The sequence below is a fragment of the Lynx canadensis genome, chromosome C1 (genome assembly GCF_007474595.2).
Source record: "Lynx canadensis isolate LIC74 chromosome C1, mLynCan4.pri.v2, whole genome shotgun sequence".
NCBI classification, from domain to species: domain Eukaryota; kingdom Metazoa; phylum Chordata; class Mammalia; order Carnivora; family Felidae; genus Lynx; species Lynx canadensis.
In genome coordinates, this window is record NC_044310.1 from 216,431,937 (window position 1) to 216,456,806 (window position 24,870).

Below are 24,870 nucleotides of genomic sequence, written 5' to 3' on the forward strand. Positions count from 1 at the left end.
TCTCTGGCCTTCAGAACACCATTACCTCCATTCATCTTAAAATTCCTTCCTTCCTTCCTTGATTTCCTTCCTTCCTTGAGGGGTTCCTTCAGTTTCCTGTGCTGATTCCTTCTGATGCACAGGTGAAACCCGCACTTGTGATTTCCACACCGCGATGGCCTGGATGTAGCCCCGAGGAGCACCAGGACTTGGCGGCCCTCTTTGGGAACCCCCAAGCCCCTCATTCGAGGTCCAGGACTCTGGTTACTCCAACATCACATGGATCTCTGCCTTCCCTGCTCCCTGGGAACTCATCTGGGAGGACCTCTGCCTGCAGTCCCACCGACAGGTGGTTTCCGAAACCCCATGTCTCCCAGACTTTCAGACCTGCACGTCTGCTCCATTTGGCCAGCGTGGTGTCCTGCCCACCAGGGTTTCCAGAACTCAGCCACTGTCTGCTCTGCAGGGAAGGGCAGTTCTCCCTGTGATTTTGTCCACATCACCTTGTGCTTTTCATCATATTGTTACTTCCTTCCCTCTACTTGATTCTCTTAAGTGTTTCCGTGGTGGAGAAGATCCCCACTCTGCTTAGGATGAAGGCCTCACCCCTTATTGAGACCTCCCCAGGCCTCGCCTGGTCCCCCCTGCCGTGTTCTCTGGCCTCCCGACCCTAACAAATACAGCCGCTTGCGCCAGAAATGCTCGTTCTGTCCCTCCCCTTTGCCAGACAAACTCTGCTCATCGGTCCAGACTTGAATGTCACTTCTCCGGAGTTCCCTCCACCGGGCGTGCTGGGGCGCACCTGCTGTGCGTGCCCTCCCCTTGCTGTGTTCCGTCATTTCTCTGTTCTCTTGGCTCATCTCGCTGCCTCATTCTCCCACGAGACTGGGAGCCTCTTGGAGCAGAGACCTCTGGCGTCCTGTTGCCTGCATCTCCTTCACGTCGGCGCCGTCTTGTCGAACGAAGAAGAAGGCTCGAGTGGCCACACGCGTGGGCTGTCCTCACACCTGCGGGCCTGCGGTTCCTGGAATCAGAAGCAGAGGAAGCCGCCTCCTGATGCTTTCAAGCCACAGAAACAAGGCACAGCCGTACCCAGCCTCCACCTGCTGCAAATAGAAGAAAAGGTCCCCACGGTGGGAGAAGAGCTTAAGGTTTTCGTTGTGTCTTGTTTTTTAATTGTAAAATACACCTCGCATGAAATTTACCACCTCCACCGTTTTCCAGCGTGTAGTTCAGCGTTCAGTTATCCTCCTTGTGCAGCCAGTCTCCAGAACCTCTTCATCTTGCAGCACCTGAGCCCGCGTGCTTTTCACGCCAAATCCCCGTTTCTCTCCCCGCACCCCCGTTTACTGTCGGTCTCTGTGAATTCGCTCTACTCTTTGATTACCTCACGTGAGTGGAATCGCACGGGATTTGTCGTTCTGTGACTGACGCATTTTCATTAGCAGAAAATCCTTGAAGTAGCAGGGGCTAGGGCTTCCCTCCTTCCTAAGGCTGAATAATATTCTCTTCTGTGTATAGAGAACATTCCGTTTTATCCGTTCATCTGTGGAGGGATGTTTGGGCGTCTCCCTCCTCCGGGCCGTCGTGAATAGTGCTGCTGTGCACGTGGGTGTGCGAATGCCTCTTGAGGTTTCGTTGTCTGAACCACGACACGCAAAAACTATAGAGGATGACTGAATTTTGTAGACGTCCAGCCTTCTCCAGGGCCTGCGGTGGAATATGCTGGGTGCGGTCTTGAACAGAGTGAACTGGGGAGGGGTCCCTGGGGTATGAAAGCAGCAGCCCGGCCCTAGTCATATGGGTTTGTCAGGAGCCCTCTGAGCGTTGGGGACGCGGTCCCCTCTGTGCCTCCAATGACCTGGGAACAATCCCTGGCATTCACCCATCAGTTTCAGATGGGGTGATGAACCGTTTTTCCCAGATGGCAGTGCTTTCAAACACGTGCAATGATACTGCCAAGGTATTCTGAGTATTTTCGGGGAATATCGACAACTTTTGTTAAAAAGAATGACTGCAGGGGTGCCTGGATGGCTCAGATGGTTAAGCGTCCGACTTCGGCTCAGGTCATGATCTCACAGTTCACGAGTTTGAGCCCTGTGCCAGGTTCTGTGCTGACGGCTCGGAGCCTGGAGCCTGCTTTGGATTCTGTGTCTCCCCTCTCTCTCTGGCCCTCCCGGCTCACACTGTCTCTCTCTGTCTCTCAAAGGTATATAAACCTTAAAAAATTATTTTAAACAACAAATTTATTTTTTAAAAAAATGACTACTGATACACTCCTACCTTTTGCATATAAACAAAAAAGTTAGATTCTTCATCAAAGTCTTATTTCTGCCTAAGTAATTTTTTCTTTATTTTATAGAGCCCTGAAGGTTTGCAAAGTGTTTAGATTTCCAAATAAAATGGCCAAAATGCATGCTCGCTATGGAACAGGTTCGTCGTGTTGATCACACAGTGTGTAGGGCGTGACCAGACCAAAAAAAAAAGTCCTCTTTCTCTATAAAAATTAAACCACCAAATATCCTAGATCCTACCTAACCTATTTTTTTCAACATTGAAAAATCCTTCTGCCTTCTTTTCTTAAAAAAAAAAAAAAAAAAAAAAGTATATGTGTGTTTCTGTAAATACACAGATTTAAACGTAGCCTGTGGATTGGAGTCTTGAAAGCTTCTAGTAGAGTCGATGGGACATTGTCCTATCATACACAGCATGATATTTCATCATTTGAGCCCAATCTGTATCGTTTTGTTTTCCATCTTTGGTCTTTTTAGTACTCTTAACCATAGCCAGAATTCTCGCGAAAAGGTAAATAAATCAAAACCATTGGTTTTCTTCAACTGACAGTAAGTCACAGCCGAGGACTCTGCGGGCGAGGACGGACGTGGGGGGTAGTGAGGAAATCTTTCACTTCTCCTAAGAAATGGAATCCCATTATTACATTTTATAAATATTTTCTTCTGCGGCTCGTAACCCAATTGCCGGCTTGTCGCTAAGGTCTTGCAAGGAGGAGAGGGGTGGAGGTGGAGGCCCGCCGCTTCTCAGGTGTGCCTGTGGCCCCAAACGGAAACCAATCAAGGTGCGATTTATGTTCATTAAGTGCTTGTCAAAACTGAAAAATTTTCTAATCAACAGCAATCTAGCCGCGGCCCCCTCAATGGCTGGGAGTGCTACCTCCGCGGCGTCGGCTGTTTGCCTGTTACAACTCTAGGCTAAAATCCGCTGATGATTACATTAGGCTAAGCTGCGGAGTAAATGAACCGTATCTTATTTAGGTGCCACTAGCTTCAGTGTAGTCCTGCCCCGCAGGGCACTTGATAGCGTTTTATGGCTTTAAAATTAGTGTAGCTTCCCATTTGCTGCAGGGCGCTGCATGTTATGCCTTTGAACTCAATAAGCAAGGGGAAGGGGGCCTTTTGTTTTCCCCCGGATTTTTCTCCCTTGCATTTTAGGCAATTTTGTTTTGCATCTTTTCCAGACGGCATTTTGCAATAAAAATGTCTGACTACCGTATACAAGCCTCCCCCACCAAAAAAAAAAAAAAAAAAAAAAAAAAAAGGAAAGAAAAGGGGAAAGAAAAAGAAAAGAAGGAAGGAAGAAGGGTGGGGAGAAAAAGAAGAGAAAGTAGAAACCATCTTGCGTTTGCAGAGGCCAATTATTTTTTTTTCCTATGCTGGGAAGTGAAAAGTCACTTTGAGGGTCACCCCCAATGACTTCTTATGTCAGAATTGCTACCCGAAGTGGGAACAACACCTTTTTAAAAAAAAAAAAAAGGGGCGCCTGGGTGGCGCAGTCGGTTAAGCGTCCGACTTCAGCCAGGTCACGATCTCGCGGTCCGTGGGTTCGAGCCCCGCGTCGGGCTCTGGGCTGATGGCTCAGAGCCTGGAGCCTGTTTCCGATTCTGTGTCTCCCTCTCTCTCTGCCCCTCCCCCGTTCATGCTTTGTCTCTCCCTGTCCCAAAAATAAATAAACGTTGAAAAAAAAAATTAAAAAAAAAAAAATTAAAAAAAAAAAAGTTAAAAAAAAAAATTTAATGTTTGTTTTTTGAGAGAGAGAGAGAGAGAGAGAGTGTGTGAGCAGGGGAGAGGGGCAAAGAGAAAGGGAGACAGAATCCAGAACAGGCTCCAGGCTCTGAGCTGTCAGCACAGAGCCCGACGTGGGGCTTGAACCCACAAACCGTGAGATCATGACCTGAGCCATAGTCGGACGCTCAACCGACTGAGCCACCCAGGCGCCCCTGGAACAACACCTTTGACTCAGGAAATGCCCACATAAAATCAGAGGGCAAATATTCCAGAATTTTTATTGGACACAGTAGGCAGAGCCGTCATTCGCTGAGGGCTTTGACCCTCTCGCAGACACTTCGCACATTATTTCAGGTGATCCTCGCACATGAGGTAAGAACTGTTCATCCCCCTATTTTTAAAGATGTGGAAATGGGGACCAAGCATGATTAAGTAGCAGGTCTGAGGACACAACTCCAAGGTTGGATCCTGGGCTTGGTCCCCAAGGCCATCCTCTGGCCAGAAGGAGGCTGACTTTGTCCTCGGCAGACGTGTTTAGTTTAGGAAATCAGAATGTCTCAAGAGTCAATGAACTGACTGCTCCTCATTGGAGATGAATCTGATCGAATCACTGTAAACCACCATGGCAGCAGTAACATCAGGGAAATGGATGAACTCCTGTTAAAGCAAGGCATCAGGAGGAAAGAAGCGATGAGACTTCCGTACGGGTGTGGTGAATGTTTCAAAGCTAGAAGAAGTCCTGGGGCGCCTGGGGGGCTCAGTCGGTTAAGTGTCCGACTTCGGCTCAGGTCATGATCTCAACGGTTCATGGGTTCGAGCCCCACGTCGGGCTCTGTGCTGACGGCTCAGAGCCTGGAGCCTCCTTCGGATTCTGTGTCTTCCTCTCTCTGTGCCCCTCCCCTGCTTGCTCTGTCTCTTAAGTATGAATAAATTTTTAAAAATCAAAAAAAAAAAAGTCCTTAAATTTTGTGGTGGGCAACAACAGATATGGGAGATTTCTGTCCTACTTTGGGTCAACTGGTAGAAGAAAAAGCATAGCGATCATTAGTGCCCCCCGCCCCCCGAGGACAGACCATGTCCTTAAAAATCTGCTTTTCTGGCAAATTCATCGTGAGAAATCTGGAATCTTAAAGAGCTTCAGATCTGATACCGTTACGATGAGCATTCCTATCTCATTCTAAACTTCCCAGATCTAACTGCCGGTCCAGTTGTTTCAAGCCATAATTAATTATTAAAGTACTCATATAGCCAAGGAAAGGCGCTAGCTCCTTCGAGTTCATCGTCATGAAATTTCACTCATGCTTGCCTTTCGAAGAGGCCTACAGTGACTGGGAAGACAGGAAGCCATTTCCATACCGACACATTCATTTTGTACGGGCTGGGTTTGAGCACGCATGGGTTACAACTGGGTAATATTCAATTTAACCTAAAATGAGGAAAATCTTTCTTGCAGTGGAAAGCTCAATCGACTAGGTCAATCAAGACAGATACAATCAGGGAGCAAAAGGTATATTCATTATTCAATTTAGAGTTTTCTGCTGTTTTGATTTCTATTATAATAACCCACCCCCCTGGGCTAACGTGGGACTTTAGCCCACGCGTGTTGGAGGCTAGCCACCAGACTGGAGAGGTGGGCCCTTGGCATGTTTGGAGCTGTCCATGGTGCGCAAAGTGCACCGCCTCCGATGCCCCGTGATGCTTCACCAGCCTGCCCTTCTACCCAGTCTTATGTCACTACCTGGCCCTGATCCCTCATGATGTTTCACCAGCCTTCCTTCCTACCCGGTCTTATGTGACTCCCTGGCCCTGTAAAGCTTTTATTAACTAAAGAATTGGATGCCATAACCGTGGGCTTTCGTCTCCGTCACCGGTAGACATCCACTTCACCAGGTACCTTCTTCCTGTGGTGGCCACACGTCACGTTGACGTGCGCTCACAAGCTTTGGTCGAGTGGTCTTCACAAAGGCAGTTCCGAAAGCGAAACCCTGCAATTCTGTTGGCTGTCTGGGGAAACAAAAATCATTGCTCATAGGGTGTTTCGCTTTGAAGCTGCCTCCTACCTCGCTATTGTGACTGGTCCTTTGGAGAGAAGGAGAAATTGTCTTCTTTGAGTTATGTGATCTGAAAGGACACGGCCAGAAGATTTCTCATAGTTTTACGATATTTCCATAGTATTTTTAGGGTGTCGGTTTCCTCTGTGCCCATGACTATAGATGAGGCTATTGTTTATTATTCAGAAATGTTGGACTTGAACATTTGCTTAGTCTCTTTGAATGGACGGTATTATGTGTGTCTTTATAGATTAGTTTCCTTTGAAAAGAGTATTAAATGGAGTTGGGAATAGCAGTGCATCTAACAATGGGCTCTCTTACATACTTTTTTTTTTTGAGCGCAGAAGTAAGGATTTTTAAAAATAGAACTTATACAAACTACAGTTCCTCTTTGAACCTGGACATTCATGAAGTGCAGTGAAAATCAGGAGAATGAGTCAATCCTTTCCTCCAGGAAAAGACAAACAACCTGAGGAACATCTCTAATGTCTCTGCGTAGATCTGTGCTGTGCGCATAAAGTCACGTGTGCGTAGCCGTTGGCCATTTTGCAAACATTGAACTGGACGAGTGGTTCTTGAGCCTTGTGGCCTCAGGACCCCTTTGCCTTCTTAAAAAATAACTGAGGAATCCAAAAGTGCTTTTGTTTCTGTAGGTTGTATCTAATTGATATGTAGCACATTACAATTCTAAACTAAGGAAATTTGTAAATATTCACATAACTCATTTAAAATCATAAACCATCTGGAGCGCCTGGATGGCTCAGTCAGTTAAGCATCTGACTCTTGATTTCAGCTCAGGCCATGATCTCGTGGTTCTTGAGTTCAAGCCCCACAATGGGCTCTGCACTGGCAGGCAGAGCCTGCTTGGGGTTCTCGGTCTCCCTGTCTCTCTGCCTCTCTCTCTCAAAAATAAAGGAACGTTTAAAAAAATAATAATAAATCGCCCTTTTGTAATATGATTACATAAATCACATTTTTATGAAAAACGCCTTTTCCAAAATGAAAGAAAATCTTGACGAGAGAAGATTGTTTTCTTCTCGAAACTCATTGATGTCTGGCTTAATAAGAGAGAGCTGGGTTGTCATACCGTCATCTGCCATCAGTTCGCTATGTTATGTCATTTTGGTGCTTAAGGACCCTCACCTGGTACAGACATTTTGCTGGAAAAGGGAAGAGTATTCCAGTAGACATTTCTGATCATTGTGGGTGTTCTGTTTGGTTACTACACCAAAATGCAACGTGACAATTTGTCAAAACTTAGGAACGCAGCACAGAATCTGAACAGCTACCACTAAATCTTTCCTCTCTGCTCCCTTAAAATTCATTCAGCCTCACATGTGACACCGTGCATGCGTCATTTCAAAAATATTGTTTAACTGAGGTATGCAGCTTTCCAAATGGTGACACTTTTCATCAGATGATATCCAGAAGCTGCATTCATTTATATCACTGCCCATCTTACCAGCAAAGGCCTTAAGTATTTGGAAAGTGTCAGGCACATGGTGAGAGATACAAGTCTCCAAGGTTCTCATGCTCACTGGAAGCTCAAATTATATTTTATACGCTGGATGCGTATACTGTGTGCTATTTTTCTTGCATTGTTCATTTTCAAGAAAATACCTGCCAAAGACCCAAGACCGAATAAGCCTGGTTCATGTCTGACATGGTCATTCTTGCAAGTAAAAGTGTGTCCCAGCCAAAAAACTGGCTAGTTCAGCTTGCAACTCCAAGCAATTGCAGAAGTGCATTTCTGCAGGACACCGTCCAGCTTGTGTGTGTGGCACAGACACTCATACGTACTTACCGTGTCCTTACGCAGAAAATTAAAAAGGCGTGTATGTACTCAGGGTTGAAATATTGATGAATCTGTAGCTTTTTGGTTGGTTTGGTTTTTTTGCTGCTTGTTTTTTGGGGGCTGGTTGGTTGGTTGATTAAGAGCATTCTTAAGTGCAACTTTTTTTTTGTTTTTATTTAGAGAGCATGGCAATGAATCTTATAACAGCAACAGGGACTAATACAATTTGGTGCCACAGCCTTGGTTTGTGCTCTGGGCCAGCACTTTTAGCCACCATTAAAGCAAATTTCAACACAGTGAAAGAGGCAAAAAGTGCCTTGCAATGTTTTGAAAACAGTACTGAACCTGTGAACCCCTTGATCGGGTATCAGGGACCACGCTTTGAGGACTAACAAGCTAGCTTATCCAGAGAGGAAAAATCCGATCTAATGGCCATGGCCAGTCATCAGTCTGTCCTAACAATTATCTACCCCAGAGAAAGTATTACATGTTAACATAAAATATTAAATCTCTGAGCATTTATGTGTAGTTAGAAACCAGAACTTATTGGGAAAACCTAATTGGAACAAAAATTTCTGTGATTCTTTTTGCATCGCTTAATTATGGAAATGAGGAGTCTCCATACTTTAAAAAAAAACAAAACAACCCAGCGTGTAAAAGCAGAGTGGTGTCGATTGCATCATCTCTGCAAAGAGAGTACGGTTTCAAAGCCATGGGTTTTTATTCAGATGCTCTCATTCTGAGATGCCAGTCATACCGTTTCTGCATTTTGGGTTAGCTTTCAGATCTTGTTAACTGCTTTTGTACCCCCGTGAACACATAGGGCAAACCCATCTTTCAGCAGACAGCCAAAGGTGACGTCGGGATGGGAGGCAGGGAGAATCAATACAGTAAGGGTATTTTTAGGGACTCTTGATGGATTGCTGTATTTTGAGCTTAACTTCGAGTGCCAGATGCCCCAGAGCTGACTAAGATGAACTCACCATTTGCTGAGAACCGTGGGGCCGTCGTGCACGCAGAGGGCTCTGAGGTCACCAAGACAAGACGCACCTTCTTCCCCGCCCCGTGCAGTTTTGGGGAGAACCCCTGTGTCATTCTAGCAGCCTCTCGTGGCGTTTGGGTGAGGGTTTACTCTCCTTGCAGGAGCTCAGCGTCACCGAGCTGATGACCTCCAGGTCCTGGTAACGCGTAGCTGTGAGCTTTTAGGACAGGATCCTATGGCGGCAGATCAAATGAATCCTGCGTACCGGGAGCGATCGGAGGCACCGCGGCGCTAATGACTCCGCGGCCCTCCCTGAAGGCGGCCCCCCAGAAGGTGGGAGCCGTGTTAAGCTGTGCTTCCGTCAGCAGGCTGAAAGCTGTGGATCTGACACGGCTCCCAGTCGCTCGCAGGTTTCTCTCATTGCACCTCATTTGCATCTGGGACATCAATTAGCATGTTTGTTGAGGCTAATTGAATGAAACTCAATCATAGCTCTTAATTGCTTGACTATGTGAAAAGAAATCACATTAATGCAGCTAATTAAGTGTACGGCAATAGATGCAACATAATTAGGAGCGAGAGGTAAAAAACAAGGGTTGGCAAAGGTGTGGGAGCCGGGTTGCGGGGGGACCCGGCGCACAGTCACCAAGGCTATCGACACGTTCAGGAACGGGTCCCTGTGCTCCCACGCCTGCTTGGAAAAAAGAATCCTCGAGACAAGAGCGCGGACAACTTGAGAAGAAAAATGCAAATAGGTTGGCAATTACTACTTTTTCAAGCTGTTGTGGGGCGGGAGATGGCGCCTCAGAGGGGCCTGGCTCTTGAGTGGGCCCCGGGGACTTGTTACGTGCTGTTTAAAAGTACTTGGCTTTGAATTACCCTCATGCCTCGTTAAAGGGTTTTTTCCCCCTTTTATCATCGATCAGCATTTTCTACGAGGAGCACAAGAAGGGTAGTATCTGTAGCATTTGCATATCAAAATCAAAATCAAAATCAAGCTTGCTGGCTTTATTTTACCCGGCGAGGTCCCTCCCTCGAGCCCCGCAGGGCCACACGTCCCGCTTCTGAGGAGGCCACGTTGTATACTGGTTCTGGCTTTAATTCCTCAACTGCCAAGCTGGGGAGACATGAAAAGGGATGGATTCTTTCAAACACGGGAAACTCAGCATCGTTTCTCTTGGGGGAACCCAGAAGCCACATACTCAGGCCTCCTTGCCTTCCACTGTTTCTGAAGCACCACCTCCAAGGGCTTTTCGTGGATTAGGAGATGCATCTTGTAAGGTCTGTAAAAAAAAAAAAAAAAAAAAAAAAAAAAAAAACACAGTGGCTTGCAACGCAAGAATTGCCAAGTTCATATTCTGGGGTTTTTTTTTTAGATCTAGTTCCTCTGAAGTTTCGACACCTAACTCAAGCGAGGAAACAGATTCCCTGGCCCATGCTGAGCCAAAGATAAATGTGTTCCCTTGCCGCGTTCACATCCAAAGAGCAGACTCTTGGTACATTTCTATAATAATTTTAAATAAAATATCCTGGTTATTGTATGTTAAAACATGCCTATTAAAAGAGCCCATGCTGAGGCTTAGTCACTATCTGATTAGCCTCATTTTAGAGCCCATAAGCAATAAATGCTCAATTACACTCCTGTTATTGTATTTTAATTTGTTAAGAATTGGCATTAAAGAAGAAAGTTATAGCAAGTTGATATTTTTGAAAGAGCAAGTGTGGGAGAATGAAGTCATTCTGTACAAGCCTTGACTTTGGTTCTGAAGCTTGGGTTTGCCCATTTTCGTTGGATATTAATGGAAGTACGTTGAAGATGTCTAAGATGACCTTTGTTTTTTCTTTAATGACCTTGACACTTTGCCCTCCACTAAGCAAGGATGGCTTCCTTGGTGCTTTTTGTTCACATCCCCAGAACCTTGAGCTCAGTCATGAGTCTTCCCGTATTCCTTCCCGTCTGGGTCTGTTTGCTCCTTCACTCTGATTTCGTAACCACCGTCTTTCTGTCTTTGGTCCATATCCTTCCAAAACCACAGCTCTTTCATGGTTGATTATATTTTGGGGTGTTGCCCAAGCGTCTTGACTTCCACGTGGAGTCTTCAGTCTTGTTGGACGGCGGAGACTGACTCCAGGCAGCGCGTCCTGCGGGGTCAGCATGCCTCGGGACCTCTGCTCCTGGCCTCCATGGCTCACGGGAGACTTGTGGATGCCACTGCCGCTCTCCGGATGGCTGGTTTTACAAGTGCTGATGAAGGCCCAGCCTCCCCACTGCCTCTGAAGAGCTGGTCTGTATCTGCCCCGCTTTGGTGCAGCTCCGATCCTTTCTCTGGCCGTCTTCAGTCCCAGATTCCTCCTGGCTCTGGCCTTGCTTGGCCTTGTGAGTGTGTGTTTGCCACCAAGAGTTGGCCATTTGAGTTGTATCCTTAGGAAGTCATCAGGGACCTTGTGGCATCTTTTCCTTCTGGGTTGGTGCTTTTCAAACCTTCTAGAGTTCTGTGTTTGCTCCATCAGAACGTCTCCCCCCCCCCCCCCCCACCGTGGCCAGGCCTTCCCATTCTGGGCTTTTTCTTCCTGCCCTTCCTCCTCTGCTGAGAATTCCCATGCCCTCTTTCCTGAGTCTGGGTCGGCTCCCGCGTGCCCCCCTCTAAGTGCTCTCTCTCTCTCTCTCTCTCTTTTTTTTTTTTTTAAATAATTCTCATTTTTTTTAAAGCGTGGCAGAACAGGGATTTTTGTTTATTTTGTCTTATTTTAATGTTTATTTTTGACAGAGTGCAAGTGAGCGAGCGGCAGAGAGGGGGGACACGGGATCTGAAGTGGGCTCCACGCTGGTGGACTGACACCAGCGAGCCCAGTGCGGGGCTTGAACCCACAAACCGTGAGAGCATGACCTGAGCCAAAGTCGGACACTCAACCAACCGAGCCACCCAGGTGCCCCTCCTCCCCACCTTTTTTCTAAGTTTATTTATTTACTTTGAGAGAGAGATCGAGAGAGCGCAGGGGAAGAGCAGAGAGAGAGAATCCCAAGCAGACCCTGTGCTGCTAGCACGGAGCCCGACGTGGGGCTCGATCTCACGAACCATGAGATCATGACCTGAGCCGAAATCAAGAGTCAGATGCTGAACCGACCAAGCCACCCAGGTGCCCCGTAAGTGCTTGTGCTGTGGGGTGAGGTCTCTGCTTTTAACACTCGAGGCCGACCCTCCCTCCAGCAGACTGCGGAGGGACGATGCCTCTTCTCGTGCTGTCTGTCCTGAGGAGCCGCGTGCGGGTTCCTTCCCCTGTGTTGGAATCTTGTGCTTCTGGTTCCTTTTTGGCTTCTGTCCGCAACCGTCCTGCTGTTTGATGACCCAGTGACTGCTTCTCCGCCCCTTCACCTGCTGGCACGTGAACTTAAAGGCCCCCTTTGCCTCCCTTGATAGACTTCGGCCGACTTTCCTCATCCCACAGCCTGGGTCTCTGTCCCTTGTGCTGTGCTTCTAGGACTTTATCCGGTTCTCTCTGCGTCACTTGACCCTACAGGTTAACAATTACAACTCACTTTTCCAGCCTCCCTGGGTCCCTGGCGGCCCACACCCTGGTTTATTTGGCGGTTCTTCTGAAATTACATTGACAAGAACTTCATCGTTCATCCTAACTACAGATTTATTGGCTTTTCCCCTTTATATTCTGAAAGGAATTCTACCAAGATTCTGCCAAGGAAGGAATGCGTTTGTTGCATTTCATGCTTAGCCTTAAAACACTTGACGTGCTATTTGCCCAAGAATGTTTTAGAATATGCCCTTTCTTAATGTGTGAGGTCGATTTAACATGTCTACATGTTTGGCCAGGGGGCACTTTGCCAAAAAAAATGCATTTTGAAGGGTCAGTAATTCCTAACTCACCAGTCGGCCCCTCACCCTGACTCTCAGCTGCTTCTCCTCTCCCCCCACCCGACAACCAACTCTTAGATAATGTTTTACTCTGCACGGAATTGTCCAGCGACCCCCACAGAGACCATCCCTGTCTACCTAGACATCCCTGTGGCTCCCTGTTAACTGGGTCATCCACCTCCAGCATGAAGAGAACACAAAGATGCTTTCTCTGGGCACGGTGAGCCGCTCGGAGAAACACAATGTTTGAGTACCAAAGAACGTTCTTTCTTTTTCCACATCACATCTGGCCATTACACACCCATCCGCGAGCTCCACGTTTTCTCAACACCGTACCACCGACGCCCTCAGACATTTTCCTGGTCCTTATTAGTAAAATGCTTGGCCTTTTATTTCAGGAGTTTCTTACCTGAGTTCCCAACAGACCGCTTCATTCTTATCTAGAGGCTTCGTGGTGTTGCCATCCAAGGCAGAACAGGTGTTATAAAATAGCTCCCTACTCCCTGGAACTTTACCTGAAACTTACAGGAAGACCCCGGGGTCCTAGTGCACCTTCTGTAAGCAGCAGTTTATAAAATACGATTTCACGTGGACACTTGTTTTCTCCAGCTGGTTTCTAATCCCCCTGATGGAAGCATTTCCTGTGTCTGCTTGGATTTGAGGGACCTGGGTTAGTTCAGGACAAAGAGACTGTGGTTTCAATATAACGATGATGCCACCATAGTAGACAGATCAAAACCTCATTATTTTTAAAGTGCTTGCCACAGTGGAAGGGTCATAGGATTACAACTCGTGGTGTCTGATAGAACCTTGTGTCCTAGATTGTGAAAGGTCGTCTTTTTAATATCTCTTGGATGTTTAACATTTTGAACAGGATTACATGCAGAATGTTCATGGTAAAGAGATTGATCTTCTGAGAACCACTGTGAAAGTCCCAGGGAAGAGGCCACCCCGAGCCACGTCGGCCTGTGCGCCCATCTCCAGCCCTAAAACCAATGGCCTGTCCAAGGACATGAGCAGTTTACACATCTCCCCAAATTCAGGTAAGCTCGCAGCGGACGTGCTGAAGAATCCAGCGTGACGACGGCAATAGATGTCGCTGGTTGCAGGAGAGTGCGGAGCCCTTGCGGTCAAGTGAGATTTTAACCATTAACATTGTACGTTAAGGCTTAGAAACCTCTTCGCTTCTGTGGGTGGTTCTGTGACTGCCAGCCAGCACCTGGTGCCATTTTGAGTCATGGCCGCCCAGACCAAACCACGAGGTCCTCCCCTAGTTGTGTAGTTGAACGTCGAGGCTCACATATGATCGAGGATTCGAGGGCCTTGTAAAATACGTAAATTAATCGTGCGGATATCAAGGGTTGGTATTCATTTGTGGCGACCAAGTGGATAAAAGTAGGAGAGCTATTTGGAGCAAGATTTCAAGGAAACCGTTGGACCTAAGATTTCCGTTCTCTCGGTTTTGTATGGTAACTGTCGGGTCATTCTTTAACACAATTGTAATTTTTCCTGTTCTCTTTTAAAGGAGCATTTGCTTTTTAATTTGGGATCAGAGAGCGTGTTTTCTCAAATTTAGACGTGTTTAGAGATTCCTGGCCTTTGTGTGCAATTGCAAGCCATTCAAAATGTCATGGGTCGCTTTTGTTTAAGAATCTTTGCAAATGACTGCCCCCGGCCCTAACCTTCTGGTGATTATTATCAGAGAAAAGGCTGGAGTCCTCCTTCTGACACACTTCAACACATGGATTTGTTTTCCCCAGCAAAAAGTCCCTTTCTCCTCTCTAACCTACATCCAGTCTTCTCAAAATAAATTATGGTTATGCGGCACTCTCTAGCATATGTCTTTGCTTCTTAAAAATGCTGCATTTTCCCCTTTCTGAGATGTTAAGTGCTTTTAAAGAGGGATGATGCTAACCCCACGGTTCTGTGGCATAAATATGGCATTGGTTGGTGAAAGCGGGGTAGGAGAAAGGGGCCAGAATTGGGGGCCATAGCTTGGGCTTTACTTCAGGATGCCAAGTGGTGTTGGACAGCTCACTCAGCCAGGTTTTACCACCACATCAGGTCGATCTTGCCTGGCCTGCGTACCTCACAGAGATGTGATGGCAGGTAAGATAACACATACGACAGTTTTGGGAAACTCATAAAGTACAATACAAGCAGCAGCCGTTATCACCAATCAAAACAAAACTGGGCTGGGCTTGCCATCAAAGGAGACATCAGTTCATTCCAGAGTGGTGACAAGGTCTCTTAGGACCTGCTGACCTGCCTTCCAAGACATATATGAAGTTTCCCTCTTCAGGGTGGTGTGCTAATGCTGGGATTAGAAGAGAGAAAAGAACCACCCAAGGGAAAACAAAAATTCTGTATTGAATGAAAAGCTAACATCTTCACCACTTTGTATTTATTAATTTACTCAAAACATATTTACTGACCACCTGTTCTGTGCCAGGAATGGTGTGTGCTGTGGATACAGGGTCCCTGATCCGCAGAACTTCTGCAAGAGGCAGGCCTCTTCAAACCAGCTAATTTTCCACTTCCCCTTGTAACCCATCGTGTCAGATCCACGCGTTTATTTCTTCAAGTCAACAAACGTGTATGGCATTTCTGACGTATGCCAGGCCTGGTCCTGGGCCCTGGGGACGCAGAAGGTTAAGACGTCATCTCTACTCTCCAGAATCTCACCCTCTGGTGGGGAAGACAGACGAGCAGACAAGTAAACGCAGTGCCACATAGCAGGCCACGGCAGGAGTACGTACGGGGGCCTGCAGGCCCAGGGGTGATGTGTTCAGCGCTACCCTAGGAGACGGGGCAAGGCCTCAGGGCTGGGGCACCACCTATGCTGAGTGTAAACAAAGGAAGGGAATTTGCCAGGCATTAGGGTGGGAGAGGAGCCTCCGAGGTGGAGAAGTTGTGGATACGTAAGGTTTGCTGTCTAACTTCCTTAATCTTGAGACTTGCATCCCATGGTGCCACTGCTCGTTTTCCTAAGGAAAAATGTGACATTTGGTAAACAGAAAGTACAGAATGCCATTTAACCATGTCCTGTCCCATGCGGTAGGTTATGTATGGCCTGGGCCTGGGTTAAAGGAGTGTTTTTCAGTGCCCCCATTTCTTTTTAACGCCCCTGCCTTGGGTGGACGGGAGGGCGCGGGGAAATGCCGAAACCCCTTTTCCACGCTCACAAGCCCAGTTGGTTACAGCGCATTCTTTCAGCCCTAAGCCAAGTTAATTCCTCTTTTTTTTTTTTTTTTTTTTTAATTAATGTTTATTTATTTGTCTAGAGCAGGAAGGGGAGAAAGCACATGAGTCAGGGAGGACAGAGATAGGGGGAGAGAGAATCCCAAGCAGCCTCCACAGTCAGCACAGAGCCCGAAGTGAGACTCAGACTCACAAACCACGAGATCATGACCTGAGCCGAAATCAAGAGTCGGACACTTAACGGACTGAGCCACCCAGGCGCCCCGCTAAGTTAAGCTTTCTTAAAGGGAGCCTGCTTGGTTTTTCCTCTCCTTTGCATCACAAGTGGGGACGAGGAAATGGGGGTGTGACATCTGCAGGATCACAGTGCCCCTTTGGGGGAAGAAAGGGTCTCGTGGTCATGGCACACTTGTCTCAGCGTGCAGGTGACGTCATTGGCGGGCGGCCCTCCATTCCCTGCTTCCCAGGTGCTCTCTCACCTGAACACAGCAAATTTACCTGGCAGTGAACTGGCGTTACACTTACAGGGTGGACTTCTGGCTAAAAATAGGTATTATTGTAACTGTTTTAGAGCTCTTTGCCAAAGAACTTCCCATGTGCTTAACAGTATCCTTCTTTACAACTCCTTTGAATTTTGCTGTTTTGTTCTAGAGCTCCGAGTTAACTGGTCATGGTTGCTTCTTTTTATGCTGTTCCTTTTTATTTGTTTTCTTACCTCAGTGCTGTTGGAGTAGATAAGTGTCTTGTGCACCTTCCCTTCTAGTAACTTTTTCATTTTGCACAGACGTTACACTTGCGTGTCCCTAAATCCTTGTGCATAACACTTCTTGTCTTAGAATAAAGGTCCATAAGTGAAGCGATTCAGCCAGTGAATATAAACACTCATGAGATTCTTGATATACATTCCAAATTAATTTCTGGAAAGGTTTTGTTATACAAATACCCTACCACCTATAAAGTGAGTTCCCATTTCACCCACACACACTTGTGGCATTGCTATTATCATTCTTAGAATCTGTAGTAATCTCATAAGCAATAAAAATATCTCCTGCTTTATTTGGATTTCTTCAGTTGGGACTAAGGTTGGCCATCTCACGTTTATTGTCACAGGTATTTCTTATATTGAAATTGTTTAGATGTCGTCTTTTCCCTTTTTTGTACTAGGTGTTTGTCTTTTTTATTGATCTGTAAGAACTCTTTATATATTGAGGATATTAGCGCTTTATAATACATTCTGCAGATAGTTCCCCAGTTTATTATTTGCTTTTTTTTTAATTTTATGGTCTTATCTGCAGGTAGAGGTTTTCCCCGTTTTTAGCATATGATCAAAATATATACGCAGAATCAAATCAGAAGTCCTTTACTTCTGTGGTTTCTACTTTAGATATTTAGAAGGCCTCTTGAAATCCTGAAAACAGTTAACAATTCACATATGTATTTCTGAGTTTCACAATTTTATTGCCTGTTTTTGAAAAATATTTAGCCTTTAATCCATCTTTAATCTGTTTGGGTCAATTATGTGCAAGAATAAATCTGATCAAACTTTTTATTCAAATTGATAACTAATTCTCCTTTCTGTGTTGTTTTCTTATAACTGTATGCATCACCTTTATTGTACAACTAATTTAATCAAATTCACCATGTTTCTGGCCTTGAGACTCTATTCAGTTGACCTACTGTCTCCACATGATGTTATCATGTATGGGTTTACCACAGTGTCTCAGATTCATGACTCAATCTGTTATCTGGTAGCAATATTACTCGTTCATTTTATTGTCGTTCTTGACTGTTGCCACTCGTTTATTTTTTCCAGTAAACTTCAGAGTAACTTGAGACCTTCCCCTTCCCCCCAAAAAAGAATCCCACAGTGGCTCTAACTGGCATTGCTTCTAACCTATCAGTTAACTGGAGCAACTGACGACTATGTTTGCGTTTCTTGTCGTGGAACACAGGTCTTGCCCAACTTGCTCAAACTTAATATACATCCCTCAGTAAAGTTCCAGGACTTCGTTTAGATGTATCGTGCGGATCCGTTCTGTTCATTTTTGGTGACGTGTGAAGCTGATCTTTTTGGGGGGTGGGGGAGGAGAGTGAAGGGGGCTGTCTATTCTATCACCTACTTGGCAAGAAATAAGAAAGCTCCTAGTCCTTATACTTTTTATCTCCAGCCGTCTTCCTGAACTCTTGTTAGTTGGAGTATTTATTCAGATGTCTGTCTTCATTTTCTAGTATACGGTCATAATGCATCTCGCATTTCAAATATTACAGTGCCTCGTTGTACGTCAGTTTGGTTTTTAGCCTTTACATCCAATGTCATGATTTGGGTACTTTACTGTTTCGCTTCCTGTTTCCTGTACGCTTCATCTTCCATCGTTGTTGGGTCTGCCGTGTGTATGCCCAGTCCTGATGAGTGGTCTGGAGACTTGGGGGCAGTACAACGCCTTCCCTCCAGGGGCCTTGTACTCCACGGTGGTGGCAGAGGAGACAGAAGAAACAGAAACAGATAAGGCCATTGAAGTTGGCGATCAATGCTCAAAGGACAAAGGAGGCAAGGGGCTAGAAGATCACTGGGGGGGGGGGGGGGGGGGGGGGGCAGGGAGGTCCTATGTTATTCCTGGTATTGGGAAATGCTTTGCCAGTCTTGGAATGTTGACCACATTTCACACACGAGACTGCTGGAAACGTGATGATCTTGATGTAAGGTTTTGCCCTGGGCTCGGGAAAGAGGAGAGAAACATGTCCAAGCAGCTCCCTTGCGTACTAATAACTGAGCTCACCAGTTAAGCAGAGTAAATGAGCCTTCATGAAGGTGGGGTGGCCCCACGCTCCTGTTGGGCAGCTGTGGAATGCAGGCATGGCGGGCTCAGGGACACATTCCGGAAGAGCCAACCCTGGGCATCCCCGCCTCCAACCTGATGTGCATGCTGATGCTTGAAAGAGAAGGGAGCAGCTTGGGAAACTCGGAGCTCTGCGCAGTCACAGAGAAATGTAAATAAGTGGCAAGGAATGTCCGCTCTGACCGTGAGGGACATAAGTGAAGGGCACCAGCCTGCCCGTGAACCCTGGGCCGTCGATCTGAACTGAACCTACCCGTCAGCGTGTGCCACACCCGTGTGCAGAGGCCGCAGGGAAACCCCTGCATCGGCCTGATCGACCCTCAGGCTCTGACTCATAAATACGAGTACAGACAACCAAGGGGTCTGTGGAATCCAGCAGTAAAAGCAAACAGGGACCGAGGGAAACAAAAGGACCAGTGATCCTAGAATAAAGGGAGTGATACTGAGGGAGAAGGAAGGAAGAGATTAATTACTGTTTTCATAAAATGCAACAAACTAAAGAGTATATGAAAAACCTGGGGGGAAAGACTTCTTGCAATTTAAAGGAAAAAGATGACAAAAATCAAAAATTCCGTAGATAGGTTAAATACTGTAAAGAGGGGCGCCTGGGTGGCGCAGTCGGTTAAGCGTCCGACTTCAGCCAGGTCACGATCTCGCGGTCCGTGGGTTCGAGCCCTGCGTCGGGCTCTGGGCTGATGGCTCAGAGCCTGGAGCCTGTTTCCAATTCTGTGTCTCCCTCTCTCTCTGCCCCTCCCCCGTTCATGCTCTGTCTCTCTCTGTCCCAAAAATAAATAAAAAACGTTGAAAAAAAAATAAAAAAAAATACTGTAAAGAACATGGCCAAGGATACATAGGTGTGCAGAAGAAGACATATGTTGGCGTCTTCTTGTCCGAAGAGCCTGGTATGAAACTGGAGGGGACAGGAGGCTCTGAAAGCTCAGAGAAAATCCCAGAAAGCATCCCAGGTAGGAGGAGAGAGCGAGGTTACCCGCCAAGAGACGGAACTCTTCTGGCCTGTCGCCTTCTCAGCGCAAACACCACGTGCTAAAAAGTAACGGAAGAATTCCTTTCTAAGGACCAATCACTTAGGGGTGGCTGGGTGGCTCAGTTGGCTAAGCGTCCGACTCTTGATCTCAGCTCAAGTCACGATCTTGCAGTTTGTGGGTTCGAGCCCCACATCGGGTTCTGCACTGACAACAGGGAGCCTGCTTGGGATTCTGTCTCCCTCTGTCTCTGCCTCTCCCCCACTTGCTCTCTCTCAAAATTAAATAAAAATAAACTTAAAGCAATTAAAACACTAAGGGCCAATCATTTTGAACCTAGACGTCTATATGCAGGGCCAAACTACTATCAATCAAGTATGACGATAGAAAAGAATTGTTTAGATGACGTATAGGCATACAGAAGCCAAGTGACTTTTTGAAAAATCCGCTTAAGCATCTACTCCAGCAAAAAAGAAGAGGAGGAAGAAGAAAAAGAAGAATCCAGAAGATACTTATTCAGGCCTGGTTAAGTCTCCCCCTCCCCAGGGAACCCTCCCCCTCCTCCAAGGTCACTCACGCAGGATGTCTGTGGCGTCATCCGTCTTTTCCATTGCTTTGGCTTGGAACCCACTTGGCCGTTCTAATCCCAGGCCACATTTTTGAGAATCCATCCAATTGTAATCGCAGATATGCTTCCAGAGAAGACTGTCAGATGTCCGGAACTGTTTTCCGGCCTGAGTTATTGGCCAGGCTGGTGTGGTAGAATGGTATCCACCGATGATGGAATGCAGACTTCTATCAGGTCCTTAAGTTCCTCTGACATTGAAGTAGACAACAGGACAATGTAATGGCCAGCGTTCGGGCCCGAGGAGGCAGAAACACTAACTTGGGTCCCACCTTCACCATCTCGGGACTTGAACAGGTGTCTCTGCGCACGTCAGCTTCTTCCTCATCGTTACGGTGGAAAACGGGCCCACCTCCGCTCTTGTGAGGGTAACACGCCGCGTGCTGCCTTTCCAAAGCGTGGCCCAGGGCGAGTCTCCAGAAGTGTCTCAGGAATCCGTCATTACAGCTGTGCTTGTCCCCCGTGAAGAAAAGGAAGAAATTGCGGAATTAATTTTTCCTACATTTTTTAACATTTATTTATTTTTTTTATTTTTTTTTAATTTTTTTTTTAAAGTTTTTTTTTTTAACGTTTATTTACTTTTTGAGACAGAGAGAGACAGAGCATGAATGGGGGAGGGTCAGAGAGAGAGAGGGAGACACAGAATCCGAAACAGGCTCCAGGCTCTGAGCTGTCAGCACAGAGCCCGACGCGGGGCTCGAACTCACGGACCGTGAGATCATGATCTGAGCCTAAGTCGGACGCTTAACCGACTGAGCCCCCAGGCGCCCCTGGAATTCATCTGTTTTCATGCCACGCACTGTTGTTTCTGTAGCCTCTGTGTAGTCGTTGTGGGTTCAACACCGTAAACCCGTGCCGCCTGCAGACTGCGTGCCCCCTGCCGTGGCAGAGCGGTGGGCAGAGAGGCGCTCTGCGGGGCTTTCCGGGATCTCCGAGGGCCCTGGGCTCGAGGGCCGTGGCCCAGCGTCTCTTTTTTCCTGCCACATTTGGTTCTGAGCTGCCACATACCTCCCTGTCCTGAAAGGGTGTCTTTGTTGAGTATTCGGGACCACGACTGTGCTTTACCGCACCGGGGCGACGCGTGGGCCTTCGTAGCGGGGGAGACCTTGCCCCCTTGCCTCCCTCCCTCCGCTCCTGGCCCCCGGCGGTTTCAAAATACGAAAGAAAGCCGTCGGGAGGGTTGAGGCTGCTTTTCCGGGGTGGGGGGCGGGGATCTGGATGTGTTTTGAGTATCGAGCCGCCGTTGACATCTAAAGTCTCCGCCATGCTGTTTTCCTCCACACTTCAGTAATCAGGACATCCAGCAAACCCATAAAAAACCAAACTAATAGCATGAATATTCAGTGACCTAGAATACTAATTATTGTCATGAATATTAATGCGATCGGACTTGCTTTTTCCTCTCCTCTTTCTCTCCCGTCCTCTTTCTCCCTCTCTCCCTCTCTCTTTTTTTCCACTTAGCCGGCTCTAAAGATGGGTCATAATGAGAGCATTTAAGAGGGAGCGCGCTCTCCGCCGTGACAGGGACTGGGGTAATAAGGAGAGCTTGATTAACGCGGTGCACTTGGGGGAGAGATGAGAGGCTTCACGTGGGCCTGTTCGGGGGAGGCAATGAGACACCGGCGGCTCTGTTACTGCTCCCGGAGATTAATGAGGCCTAAGAGTGCATTAGGAACAGTGACAAAGGTTTGATCTAATGGGCTCAGTCATTTTTCCTTTGAGTGACAGACGCACAGAAGTAATTGGCTGTGCAGAATGGCAGCTCATTGGCGGTACTTAAGGATACATTATCCCCGTTGTGTGGCCCACAGAGGCTGTTTATCAAAACTGCTCACACCGCAGACGCCGAGCCGCTAAGCTGCTGTTACGGCGGTAATAGCTATTACCAAAAAAAAAAAAATAATAATAATAACGCAACATCAAAACCCGATCCGTTGTTGTCTCATAGAAGCAAAGTTTTTCTTTGTTTAGTTTCACATGGTCCGGTGCCGGTCACGTGCGTCTCCCGGTCTGTCGGGCCGCCCCTCGTCAGCACCCCGGGGCTCGCTTCTCACCGCGTGCCGGCCTCCGTCACCCCTTCCTGTCGCACACTTTGGACTTTGTTTACAACGTTCATCCTCTGATACATAAATCGGGCGCCGCCGCTAAACCCCCTCCTAGCCCCTTGGTAGAACACTTGCCTGATTGGCTGAGAATTATTTCTCGAAAAAAAAAAAAAAAAATCCAAACAGCAGCATCCCGTGATATCTGCATCCGTGCACTAGGGTTTACCGGGAGTGGGTTTTGATGGCTATTTAACAACCCGTTATTTTTAGGAAAAGGAAGAAACGTTTTGTGGGGTTTCTGTTAGCTACATCTGTAACTAAAAGACGCGAAAGTTATTATTTTATCCTTTAGAAGAGCCCGGACATCTGCAGCTTCTATGAGACATGCATTCTTATTGCTAGCTGTTTCTGTGTTTATACGTTTCTCCCACTGAGGTTGAGGCAAATATCCGTTCTGTTGCTTCTGTCATTCTTCCAAGCGTGGACCGTTAATTCTCTGTTATCCCCTCCCAGTTTCGTGAGCTCACAAATTATGTTTTTGTTGAGTCCATACTAGTGCCCGTCACCCGCCAGGCGACATCTAGGAGGTAACCATTGAGGATGAGCACTGTTTGCTTTCCCCCACCCAGCACCCTGTGGGCAGGACCACTGGGGACAAGTTCAGGAGCCTGCCTTCCATTTTTTGGAAGCCGTCTTCAATTATTTGAACTCTAAGTGGGGTGTTCTTTTCTGTAAGGACTGCCAAAAGCACCTCGATCGTGGTGATTTCAGTTAAAAACCCTGGAAACGCTGAGCTGTCCGCCACTCTGGGGACAGACACACCTATAAGTAAAAGAACAGGTTTGGAAACTTTTTCTCCCTTTCAAAAGTGTGTGTGTTTGGTGACGAATAGTGTTTCAAGCTGGACCAGCAAATGGTCGGCATTTGAGAGAGGCGGGGGGGGGGGGGGGGGGGGGGGGCGGGGCCAGGGAGGACCTCAGCCATCAGGAAGGCAGCTGAGTGCCGGCCTGGGCCTCGGAAGGAGCCGTTCTGGGATAGAGGGGAGGCCACGATTGGCCCCCTTACTACGTCCCCATCCCCACACTGGCAGAGGAGGATCTTCAGGGAAGTCATGACGCTTGCCATCTCCCAACCTTGTGGCCCAGTGTTTCGTGGCTTCCGCTCATATGGAGAACGTTCGCCTTTCTGGAGTATTTCTGGGGGGTGGTAAAACCCAAGGACATCCACAGCCAAGCAGTTCACTTCCACGCCACTGACGTGGTTTCTCTGTGAGCACCGGCTTCACGAGGACTGGAAGGGAGAGGGAAGGGGGCACTTTGAAAGTAGACCCACATGACCACCTCGGCCTCCTCCCTGAAAGGGAGAATAAATGTAGCGATAGCCAGAGAAATTGGTTCTCAGAACGGTGCTGGCGAGTCAAAATGGATTTTGTGCAAAGCACATACTGTATTTACCAAAGAAAGAAGAAAGAAAATCTCAAAGACGGAACCGTTACCCATCGCCAAGGAAGAAAGTGAACGGTTGAATGTAGTGGTTGGGAGTATGGAGGGCAAGATACGGACGTCTCAGGCGTTCTGTTTCACAGAACCCTATTATACGAATGCTGTCATCATATTTTGTTGCTTAAAAGAAAACCTTAGTTTTGTTTTCCTCCTTGTGGTGGCGCCATACCTCGTTACCGCTGCATCGCAAGTGAACTTGGCCGTGTCACCCATAGGAGTAATGGGTCGTAGCCAAACAAGCACGAGGTGCGCGTTGTGTAAGCCAGCGCAAGGAAGCATGGTGACGCAGGTCTCCATCAACACCTAGGAGTCTGTAGCAGCAGGTGTTCTGAAGCAGAGAAAATCGGGCAAGATGCAAAGAGTGTTTTTGCAGCGACAAGCGTGGTGCCTGACGACTGGGATAGACAGACTTTGCCTTTGGAAAAAAAAAAATTTAAACCTATTTCTAAGTACAGTCACTTAAGTGAGAACTGACCTTCTGGTGTGCTTAATATCTTGGTCTTGAATTGTCCCAGACAGCAATTGGGACATCCCCCGGGGTGCAGCGCTAGCCCGGAAGCGGGGGGTGAGCAGGCCCGCGGGTTCCCTGGCTCCCCTTCTTCACCATCAGGTTACACCAGCATCCACACGGCTTGCACCGTGTCCCAAGCACACGATCTCGTTTATTCCTTTCCTTTTATAAACTGTGCCTCTGACCCCTTGGGCGTAACTGGTCATAATACTTCGGGGATTTTGGAAGACCGAGGGTGGGAGGCGCGTGCCTGCATTGCCCCAGCGCTGAGCGTGCACTTGGGCTCCCGCATTGTGAGGAGGACGATACCAGCAAGACACAGGCGTGAGCAGGTGACCGCGAGGAGATGCTATCACGAGAAAAACGTGAGGGAGACAGACTCTTCAGAATTTAGAGACAGGCAAGTTTAGCAATGTCACCATTTTAAGCTTTTATTAAAATATAAACGATAGAGGGGTGCCTGGGTGG

The 24,870-nt window shown here is 47.3% G+C and overlaps 1 protein-coding gene across 7 annotated transcripts in view; it reads left to right on the plus strand.

Annotated features, from left to right (window-relative positions):
- Positions 1 to 24,870, plus strand: part of AGAP1 (ArfGAP with GTPase domain, ankyrin repeat and PH domain 1) — a 554,001-nt gene that overhangs the window by 349,158 nt on the left and 179,973 nt on the right. For all 7 annotated transcript variants that reach the window (XM_030325013.1, XM_030325015.1, XM_030325017.1 and 4 more), the window contains one exon: positions 13,573 to 13,741. In XM_030325013.1, the coding sequence (XP_030180873.1) occupies positions 13,573 to 13,741 (169 nt within the window). The remainder of the gene's footprint in view (positions 1 to 13,572; positions 13,742 to 24,870) is intronic.